The sequence below is a fragment of the Crassostrea angulata genome, chromosome 2, assembly GCF_025612915.1.
Source record: "Crassostrea angulata isolate pt1a10 chromosome 2, ASM2561291v2, whole genome shotgun sequence".
NCBI classification, from domain to species: domain Eukaryota; kingdom Metazoa; phylum Mollusca; class Bivalvia; order Ostreida; family Ostreidae; genus Magallana; species Magallana angulata.
In genome coordinates, this window is record NC_069112.1 from 27717348 (window position 1) to 27729419 (window position 12072).

The following is a 12072-nucleotide window of genomic DNA, read 5'->3' on the forward strand; positions in this document are numbered from 1 at the left end:
GAATAGTGTATTGTAGGGTATGGCAATGTCATTAATTGTCGTTATATGAGAGAGAGAGAGAGAGAGAGAGAGAGAGAGAGAGAGAGAGAGAGAGAGAGAGAGTTTTGTAGTGTCAAATTCAATTTTGATTTAGAATTTGAAATTGATTTGATTTGATACAAGGCATTACAAGCATATATAGACAATAATTAAGCCTCTAAAACGAGAAAAGAGAGGAGGTAGCTCGGGTAGGGCAGACTAACTAGCAAGCTTTCATTTTAACGGTGTTAGCGCACCTGTGATTTACATCGACTCTCTCTCTCTCTCTCTCTCTCTCTCTCTCTCTCTCTCTCTCTCTCTCTCTCTCTCTCTAGCATTTCCTTTTCCGTAAGGGGGTTTGGGGTATTCGGGAAGTCTTACATTAGCTAGCGAAAATGATTTAAAAAAACCATGACATTTTCTTTAAATTGTGTTCGGATGTTGTACTTAATAATCTGTTTTCAGTATATACATTTCAAAGGGGGGGGGGGGGCTATATAGTCCTAATTAATTTGTCAGTTATTCTGTTCCCACTTTGTTTTCTCTTCGTTTTCCAAGCTTTTTATCAATTGGCTCGGCAAATTATTATAAAACTTTCTGTGTAGCTCCATAACGATGCACTGAAGATAAATTATGAGTAGTTTTACTTTTGATAAACAGGTACATATCCGTACTTGATTCTTAATTTGACTCTTATAATCGGATTAGTCTGTGAGAATAAATGTCGTAAGACACCTTACCCTGTCTTTGATATGTAACCAGCATCGATCTAATATTCGATCGAATATTAATATTCAAATAAATATAGGGTAGGAAAGAGTAGACGGGACTTTTTTGCGCATATCCTACTGTACCATTCATTCAACACAGGTATTAGCACTCGACTTGCTTTCCTTTTTTTATCCACTGGATTTAAAGCTAATCATTTTTGAAAATATTTTGAATTTATGGCCTGATTATATATAAATTAGAGCTTCGCTGGTGCATCTATTTACCCAAATGGACTAAAATATAACCAAAAGAATCTGAAAATTTTGACAAAATTAGCTTTAAATGTACGACTCATTTTTCAATTCTAATCTGGTGTGTCCTTTAGAAAAATCTTGAACCACAAACATTTTAGCAAATAACACAATTGTTTCATTTTTTTATGGGGAGGGAGGTGGTGCCGGTATTGCTTGTGGCAGTTGTGCTATACTATCATTTGTTATAATACGTAATACTACATATTGATATAAAATGAAAGTTTCCAATTACACTGTACATAGTTTCTATCATGCATTTTGACCCGTGCGATAGTTTAAAACAATTTTCAAAGCATTTAATGTAATTCAACCGATCATTTTTGAAATTTATTTTCCTGGATCCCCGCCTGATACGTCCGCCTTCTTGTATATTAGAATTACATGTACGTTGATCATATGTACACATTAACTTAATCGGCTATGTTATGTGACGATAACATTTTTTATCAATGTTTTTGCAGGATAGGTACCAAATAACAGCCTATTTGTGGGTTTTTGCACTGATTGTTTGAGATAATTTGCCGCCATCTTTTATGCATTCCACACACGACTCACAGTTTCTTTATTTGGTGTTCTGTGTGTATGGCGACGAATTGGTAAATTTGCACCACGCGCTCCTTGTAGCTTCACCCTGATTAATTTTTATCTGGCTAAGTGTAATGTAGTAGTATATTAAATACACACATCTTTGTTTGCAGTGCTTATTTGTATCTTTAGAGATTTACTTACATACAAAGTAAACATTTGTATGATTTATATGTAATTACTGTCAATTTTTGGTGCGGGGAAGGGGGGGGGGGGGGGTAGGAAACTACAGAGAATCTTAACTTGGCTGTGATAAATATGCTTGTCTATACCTTTTATTCATTTATGATATATCAATGAATGAATTATAACAAAATACAACAATTGATTTTGAAATATTCATGCACAATCAAATTTTTAAGTTTTACTGTTCTCTGCACAAGAAATCAGCAATGTGAAAAAATTGGCACCATATCATCCCTACCTTTAATTGTAGAGAATTAATAAAATAAGTTGTTTACTGAGGAAAAGGAAATGTCTTTTTATTAATTAATAATTCCGTATGATGCGATAATATCTCAATGATTTGTTTATAATCATAGTACTAGTTATGACTGTATGCATACATTAAAAGATAAGTTATGCTTATATTTATTGGTGAAACCGAACTGATTATTTATATTTAGATTATTTAGATACATGTACTAATCTTCATGCGCGGATCTAGAAAGGAGGGGGTTAGGGGATTTGGACCCCACTCCTCGGGAAAATTGGAGCTTAATAAATTTACATAGTAAAATTATTTAAAATTGACCTAAGACCCCCACCCCACCCCCTACAGAAAATTAGCTACGCTTATGAAGTTATCTACCATAACCGCATATTTACACAAAAGGGGTTAATAAACCCGGGGTTTAAACTATTACTGGTGGTGAAATACCCCAGGGTTCAAACGCATCAGGTGGAAATGCACCAGGGCAAACAAAATCACTTAGATCCGCGAAGCAAACTGCATTATTACTAGTCTACTTAGATATTTTGTGTAAAAGTAAATACAAATAATTTTTTAGTTAGGTAGGGAGAAGTGAAGGTAGCATTTATTTGTATATAAGAGCATGTACGGATGATCTTTATTTAGAACAGTTTGATGTCGCTAGGATACACATTTTTAGATCCTTGATTTGATTGGTTAATTTAGATATTGAATCTCGAGTTTCGAATCTTGAATCTCGTATTTCGAATCTCGTATTTTGAATCTCGAATCTCGAATGATCCTTCTCGGCTTTCGTGCAAGTGCAACTTCATTCATCAAGATTCTTTTATCATCTGAAATTGTTTGATCGATTTTTCGTACTTTTTAAAGTGCAGCTCAAATTTGTCTTCCAATATCCATCAGATCGACAGATGAATAATTCAGAACCTTGCTGGGCATATCTTGAGGAACATGTGATATGCATTCCTCTTGTTATACCGATGCCGTCCCATTCCTTTACCTTTTCCATTGAGAAAGTTTCATTCGAAGGTTTACCACAATCTGTTGATCAAATTTGAACATCAATTTTCAGTTATAGTGTATGCATTTATTATCACATCAAAAAGTGAATATATGATATGATGTCATTTTATTTACAACCGATTGTACTGATTTTATGCAGCTTGTGGTTTCAATATTTGAAGTCGTATTTCATTTATATAAGTTCATACTTGATTGGAAGTGACGTATACGCTAAAGATAAAAAAAAATCCTTGTGTGAGCTACTAAAGCGTATTAACGAAACAACATTTTTTTTAAAACTTTAAACTAAAATTTTTACTTTCTGGTAAAAAACTATATATGATAATAGTCAAATTCGGCCCCCATAATTCGCTATTTTTAAAATGATTCAGGTACATTAATTTGTTGTGTTAATTTTTAAGAGTTGATATAAAATATGTTTTTCACCTATTTATTTGATTTATATGCACTCACTGGCAGTATATGACATCAGACGTGACGCTATTTTTAAAATTCAATCAAATTCAGTCACAAATTGACATTTTTCTTATCTTTTTTCGAATGTGAAATATAGAGCGACTCCTTGAACAAGAACAAACTCTTTGTCACTTATAAGTATTGGAGAGATACATCTTTGGTGAAAATATTTTGTTTGTTCAAGCAGTCGCTCAGTGTTTCCTCAAATTTCTTCAAAACAAGTCGTTTTATGAGAGAAATGAGAAAATGGCGGGAAAAGGTAAACTTTATGATGTCATATCTTTAAATTGTGGGCACTAAAATCAAAATGAAAATTATGAAAAAACTTCAAATGTATATTTGTACAAATAAAACAAAGAATTACAGTAAAATTACAATGTTGCGAACAAAATATTAATAGTACCTTATACTAGTTTATATTTTTGTTAAAAGTATCCAGGAATATAACACTTTAAAGTTGATATGTTATTTTTTAATATAATTTTGTCTGCACCATACAAATAGACTTTATTCTTAAAAATATATATTGCTACAGTCCCTGAAACGTTATACTTTCCTCTTTCTTTGTGCGCTCACCGTGAACTCACCTGCGCTCTCCGCTCCGTTTGCGCTCACCGTTCACAAAGCGCTCACCGTGCGCTCACTGTGTGTTCACAAAGTGTTTACCGTTTGTTCAGCGTTAACTTTGCTTTCAGTCCGTTTTCATTCATTTTCATTTGGAACTCCGAAATGAAAGGATCGGTCTTTGTGAGTCACAGCAAAATGATAAAAGAACCCGTACGTAAAGGTCGAAGGAAACTTATATTACACATAAAACACCATTTTAATAAGAATTTAATCCGTAATAATTAAAGTGCACTTTTTTAGCAGGTCCGGTTTTTGTTGCTAGTTTTTATGACTCCATACAGCGAAAAATTTCTACACAAATAAGATTATTTGATTCATTTAAAGACAGACGAATTCAATCAACGAAAGATTTGACATATATATAAATAGAAAAATTATAAATAAGAAACGAACGTTGTATATGTGTACTCTTCACGATTCATATAATTCCTTCGATGTCCGATCACAAACGTATCCACGCTCGACAATAGACTGAACAGATCAACTTAAGAAATGTAAGCTCACTATGAATGCGTGTAAATTTATAAATTAACAATAAATACAAAAAAATAAAATCAATAACTGCAATGCTTTAAAATGATTTATAAGTAAATAAATTATAATTTCCCGAATCATATTTACATATTTCGCCGAGCGAATCAGCTGATCACCGTTAAACTCATTTAATCACTATGTGATAATTGATGCAAATATTTGTAATAAATACAAGTTTGTAATCTGTTTTATAATATCTATATTTCTTTGATTCTTAATATCTCGCTCATTTCTTCACCGATTCACGTCTGATATCATGCCGTGCGATGTTGTCGTTTCATATTATAGTTGATGAAAATCTCCATCCGGTTTTGAATTATCCCCCTTTTAGCAAAATTTAACGACTTCTTTTGTCAGATGGGTTTAGCTTTAACGATGACTAGCAGATTATCAAAGATTGGCTGGTTTGGAAGCTGATACATTGAATAAGTGTAAAACATATTTTATTTCTTATCTAAATGCAAATAAAAGAAGTGGTAAAGATGTTGAAAAAATGGTTAGAAAGAAATGCAACAAATTTCAAGTATTTTCCGTTTTAGTTTTCTACCTGATAATAATTTGTTATAAGATGTAATTTAAAAGTTTTTGGTCAAACCGAGACCGTTCATTCGGTATACAGAAAAAGTGGTGGGCTTCTATAATTAGGGAGTTAGAGGCGTCAAAAGTCTGTTGTCAATACCTTGTAAAAGAATAAATAGTTCTAATGCATTATTGAAGCAAAGTTGTAAAGAAATTAATTCCAAATCCTTCCGTAGTATTCAATTTGATGGTTACGTAATTTAAAGTCAGTATTTGCAGAGAAATATTTTGTCAGTTCGGTCAATTTTAGCGGGGGTGTGCACGTTTGGGAAGTTATAAAAGAGGTTCTTGTTATGCACTAACTGATACATGCAGCGTGTAAAGATGATTCCACATAAAATTCCCAAATCATTTTTATTCACATGTTCATTTGCATTTCATAAAGATGAACTTCTTTGACCTTATTTTTGTTGTTTGTTTCAAAAATGTGCCCCTCTCTATATTTAGATGCATTACGAGACTCAGGTAACCGATCGATAGCAGAGTCGCTAGCTGTATTCAGGCCATCGCCTAGACGATAGTGCATGTGCTTGTAGAGCTGGACGTTCACATGTTTAACACCCCTTGTTTTACTGTAACGAACCATCTTGAATTGTTTCAGTACTGGGAGATGTGTTAATAAAATGGTTCCAATGCATGGTAATTAAACTACACTTTTCTACAATACACAGCCGTCATATTAGGCATAATATGTATTACTGACATGAAACATGTACGCTGGCAATTTAAACGAACATTGAATTGCTTCCGATAGAACAGTTCTGATAATATTTGAATCCAAAGCCTCCTATTTTAAATAACGGTTTTTAGGGATATTAATTATGACTTGCCTCGCATTTCGCGTTTTTTATTCGCAAAGCATCTACAAACGAAAATATCAAACAACATTCAGCAGAAATTTTGAATTTTTTTTATTACATACACATTTGTAAAGAGGTAAATAAATAAATTGTGCTTTATAATTGTACTCGCTTTGAAAAAAAATGCATGGAAAAAATGTTGACCAATGTTCATAAAATACTTTGTAGCCTTAGCAATCGACAATAATTAACAAACTGTATATTGATAGATTGACACATTAACAAACATTCAGATCTGCAATTTTTTTTTACAAATTTTAAAATGTAGACTCAATGACTGAATTCTTTACCGTTTTCCGTTTGGGGTATTTTGAATTATATGTGTACGCTATGTGTACATATAGATTAATAGCCCTATAGATCTACACTTTAAGTGTTGAATTTTTAAAAGATAGTGTGTATATGCAAAGCAATGCAATGCTAGAGCTATTTAATTCGAACAATGTACAAAGTGAGGGTCGAACTCGATCTGGTTCTGCTTGTTCTACAAATAGTGAATGCAATTGGGGTGTTATTTTTTAAACAAAAAGTCTTCTTAAAAGCTTGCATTACTAAACAAAGTTTTTCATCGGAAGCATTATTAGTTACCTTAGCTGCGTATATGTAGTTCTCGGTCCGTAAAAATTGACTACCATCCGATTTTTTTTATACAAGGGCAACAGACTTGCAGCTAACATTACCTTTAAAAATACATTTTAGAATTTGCCGATGTTCATAATTTAATCAAAAAGACGCGCAGATTCAAGTGGTAATATGTCGTTTGATATGGTATTATTACGTCTATTTATATTGTTTTCATTAATATTATATTATTATTTCAAGCTTGTGGGTGGAATAAAAACAGTTTCACATGTTAAATGTCATAAAGATAACAATATTCAAGGCTTTTCCGTCAGTTTGCAAGCATTGATCAAAAGGACCCTCAGAATTAGAAATTAGACGAAAATTAAATTGCATTTACGGAACATGTTAACATTGTATGATGTATCTCAAAAGTTTCTATTTTAGACTCGTCCACTATAACTGCGATAAAAATTAATGAATGAGACATTCTAGCGCGGAGTCTTGTAAATGAAATTTCCATTGGTCACGCAGAATGGATTCTTCCGTGAGCGTCGGGGTAGGTATAAAAACCATTTCAATCGTTCAAAGTTTTGAATTTTGAACAAAAATATATTGATCAGATCGAATGTTTTAGAACGATTTATAAATCCAAAATACATCTTTAATCGGTTGACGTGTGAACATGTGTATTTACTAGGCGGGCATCTTTACACCCCATTGATTTAAGACGAAATTAATGTAATCGTCCAGCAGATAGAGAAAACAAAACTCTCTGGCATTTTAGTTCTTCATGCTAACTTTCCAGACTGCATGTTATTATAAATTTATATTATGATTTTGTTTTTTTTTTAAATCATTGAACATAAATTATTTATTAACAATATACATTCTAGTACGCTAGTACACAATCTTGTCGCGACGACCCCCCCCCCCCCCCCCCCCCGGCCATAATACCCATTTTTAAATCAGGATTACACACGTGCTTGCATGTGGCAGAAGACAAGCAGTAACTTAACTGTTAACTATAAGTAACCGATATCATCACTTTGAAAATGTTTTTCTCCGAAAGTAAGTATGTGTAGTAACTGATACATCTTATTATCAAAAACTTTAGAGGAATGCATGAACTGCGCATAATAACTGCTTGATACAATACTTTTTTCCAACATGCTTTAAGTCAAAGATAATATAAAAATATATGCTTGACTTCAAATCCTAAATTACTAACTTTTTTTATTACCCTTTTCAATAAACAATACAAACAAAAATGATCCAGATAAATATAATTATCAAAAATAATTCTAAAAAACAAACTACACATTCATCTTTCACCTACAATATTGCCTTTTCAAATTTGTCATCGTTGTAGACTCGTGAAACAATCTATTAGGTAAGTGCTTGCACGACACAGAACTCCCTGTGAACAACGTTTTCATTAACGCATATTAAAAAAAAGTATTTTGATTTTTTTCTTGAATTTATTTTGGTGTAAAAAAAGAAAGAAATTAGTTATCAGTCTCTCTTTATGCTTGTTTGTTAGAGGTTAATATACGTTCATTTTGCATATCCTTTTGTAAATTAAAAAAATGCGATGTAAATCTTTTTTTCCATGCAATATTTCGGATAAAGCAATAAAGAGTAGTATCTTGAAACTTCGTACAAAATTTTAATTAGACCATTAAATTATGAAATGCTAAAACTCATTCTTTGAGACAAAAAAAAAATGACATAATCAATAAGAGTTTTTACAATCTCTTACTGCAGTTCTGTAGCTCTTAGTCTGCATTTCTTGAATATTGCCATTTTTTTTCGTACCCGGGCGCATGTTAGCCTAATACTCATCGAGACTAAATGGTTCGTATTTTAAGTTGTAACTGCGTTTAAAAGTAATATTGGGATTCCGATAATTTTGAAAATGATTTATTTAATAAATGGTTAAAATTACAGTATAATGAACGGCATCGGTCTTCCCCATGCGCGGATGTAGAAGGGAAGGGGGAGGGTTCCAGACCCCACCCCCGCAATATTTCTCTCAATTACAAGTACATTTAAAATCACTAAAAGTATTCCTATGACATCCCCTGGCAAACTCAAATATCCGGCAGACCCTCAACCACCACCCCCGGAAAAATTTTCTGATCCGCGCATGCTCCCCTTCCTCGAAAAACAAAATTATTCTTCAAAACCCCCTGTAAAATTTTCAGGATCTCCGCATATATATATATATATACTAAAAGATTTATTGGCGTTTGCGTTCGATAAAAATTGCGTGTAAAATGTTTAGTCTTTTTACCTTCATACCGGGCATACCAACTGTGTGAATATAATCGGCGTCCATTTTCTGTCTCTATTAAGTACTGTAAATTACGATGATTAAACAAACTAGAGACGACCTCGTTGCAAGCAACGATTAGGTCTTCCGTCGTAGCTGCGTCATACTTGTGACGTAATACAAAAAATTGATAGCTGACCATAGTACAATATTAGATTATAAACACTGAGAAACAAAGTATTATACTACTGTGACCGCGTAGATTTTACGGTGCTAGAGAATTCGTCTGTATCTGCATCGATTGTGTGCAGTACGAACCGGGTGAGGGAATGTTGGCGTAAAGTGTATAAGGTTGTGGCGCGCTGTGGGCCGTAAGCTAAAACGTAGGATAGGTTTGCCGTATCCCCGAAGATTCACCAGTATACAGTTCCAGAGAAATAAACAGGTAATTGATGCAGGATTCCCCATTTATTGGACGAGACTCAACGATGGCAACATTATAACAATTTAACAGACAGACATGTTACAAACAAGTCGGATAATAGTGTAGTGGCCTCCGGACTCAAGACTCTGGGAGAGTCGGACGTGGCCGGTGCTGGCCGCCGTATTCCAGACTGCGCATTGACAATTGTACATAACTATATATAAGAATCTTAACAATGATTTGATGTTCAAGAAATGCAAATTTGATAATTACACAATGTTGTTTTAAGAGATTAACAGTCCTTGAGACATGACACTCTTTCTCTTTGAAATCACATATAGAGTCTGACAAGTGTCAATCACTAAATAAAAAAGTAACTTTGTAAGAAATAAACTGTGAGAAAAAATTACGAAACAAATGTTGAATTTTACAAGTAAAGTAAAAAAAAAAATTAATTGTACAGTGAATTTTGCACGATGATACTACATCACCCCTGCGAATGTGTTCGGAATGTTTTCTTTATCGTTGCTAAGTATGTAATAAATCCAGAGGTGCTCGAATGAAAATTCACAAGACTTTACAGAGATTTGTTTAGTTCCTGTGAAATTTCGAGCGGAAGTAAAAGTGTTCGGATAATATTCTCAAAATACGTAAGTACTGGTCAATTTTCATATGATATCCTACTTTGATTTATGTAAAAACATCAAAATCGTTTAAGATGTATGTCTTATTTCACCATCTAGCGGTTATTTAAATTTAACGATGATATTCAGAACAGAGTTATCGTTCTGGTTCAACCACGTGTACAGTGGTTGAAAATATAAACATTGGGTTGCTAAACAAAATCAGAGCCATGTTTGATGCTTGTGGTGTGCAACACTATGTTTTAAAAAATTAATGGGTGAATGTTTTGCATAAACACTTAGTATATCGAGCCATTTTCAAGGAACATTCTGCAGAAAATAGTAGGGTCTCTTTCACTATTGATGTTATTACTAGGTCAGGCGCGGATCGAAAATTAATTCCTAGGGGGGATCTCTACTACGCATGTTAATTGTTGCAACAACAGAACAAAAAACTATTTTTGTATTGTCACATTTATTTCTACAAATTTTATCCACCAATTAATGAAAATAGTTTAAAATCAATACACGTCTAGAATTTATATTTGACAACAAGTACATGTACATAGATTTCAAACATAGACTATAAACACGAGGCACGATTCTTACTGCGAAACTGAAAGGGTCAAATAAAACCACGTGGTCTAAAATTTGAATGACAATAACATTCGCAGGGGTGTACATGTTTAGAAGCAAAAACAGATCTTAACACGTTGTCTCTAGGTTGATTCGCCGTATTTTATTCACAGAGTGGGACTGTGGTTATGCCCGGTACGAAGGTAAAAAGACCATTGGCAAACGTTTTACACGCATTTTTATCTAACGCAAGCGCCAATGAACTTTTTAGTATATATGCGGAGATCCTGGAAGTTCTACAGGGGGTTTTGAAGAATAATTTTGTATTTCGAGGAGGGTGAACATGCGCGGATCAGAAAAATTTTCCGGGGTGGGGGTTGAAAAGTCTGACGGTTATTTGAGTTTGCCAAGGGATGTCCGGGACATATTTAGTAAGGTTATAATGTACACGTAATTGTAAGAAATTTCGCTGGGGGGGGGGGGGGGGGGTCTGGAACCCTTCCCCTTCTACATCCGCGCTTATAGAAGACCGATGCCGGTAATTTAACTGTAATTTTTACCATTTTTATTTAATTATTCATGTTCATAATATCAGAAAACCAATATTACCTTTCAAAGCAGTTAAAACTTAAAATACAAAACATTTAGTCTCGGCGAGTATTACGTCCGCGTACGAAAGAAATGGCAAATTTCAAGAAATTCGGATGGACGATCTGGGTCCTAAGTCGTCCATCCGATTCTTTTTCAGACTAAAAGCTACAGACCTGCAGTTAGAGATTTACAAACTCTTATTGATTATGTCAATTTGTTTGTCTCAAAGAATCATTTTTTAAATCAATAAAGTTTATTTTTGATACATGTAATTATATTTATCTGTATCGGATTTGTTTGTTGTTTGTTTTTTGTTTATTAAAGAGGGGAATAAAGAAATGAGTAATTTTCAGGCACGTAGCATCGTTTTTTTAGGGGGGGGGGGGGGCAAACTCATCCAGCAAATCTTGACAAGCCAAAAAAAAAAAAAAAAAAGAATTTCGAATTTTCCAAAATTTTCAAAATTTCACTCCTAATTTCATGATTTCCATACCACTTTTTTTTAACATGCTACCAAAATGGGGGGGGGGGGGGGGGGGGGGGGGGGGGGGGGCGGCAACTCCATGATAATTCAATTTTTTTATGTAAATTTAAAAAAAAATAGTTGCTGCGAGAAAAAGTGAAAAGTGAGAAAAACTGGGGAGGGCGCATCTTTATGTCATATAACATGTGAAACTGATTTCATTCCACCCACAAGCTTGAAATAATGACATAATTATAATGAAAACAATATAAATTTAAATAGACGTCATAAATCCAATATCAAACGACATATTACCATTTGAATCTGTGCGTCTTTTTAATGAATATATAAACAGAAGCAAATTCTAAAATGTATTTTTAAAGGTAATGCAAGTCTGTAGCCATTGTATGAAAAATTTC

General features: G+C 33.5%; 1 protein-coding gene across 1 annotated transcript in view; it reads right to left on the reverse strand.

Annotated features, from left to right (window-relative positions):
* Nucleotides 1–12072, reverse strand: part of LOC128171662 (xylosyltransferase sqv-6-like) — a 38845-nt gene that overhangs the window by 2429 nt on the left and 24344 nt on the right. Inside the window, exon 3 of the mRNA XM_052837441.1 lies at nucleotides 2923–3102. Coding sequence (XP_052693401.1) covers nucleotides 2923–3102 — 180 coding nt within the window. The remainder of the gene's footprint in view (nucleotides 1–2922; nucleotides 3103–12072) is intronic.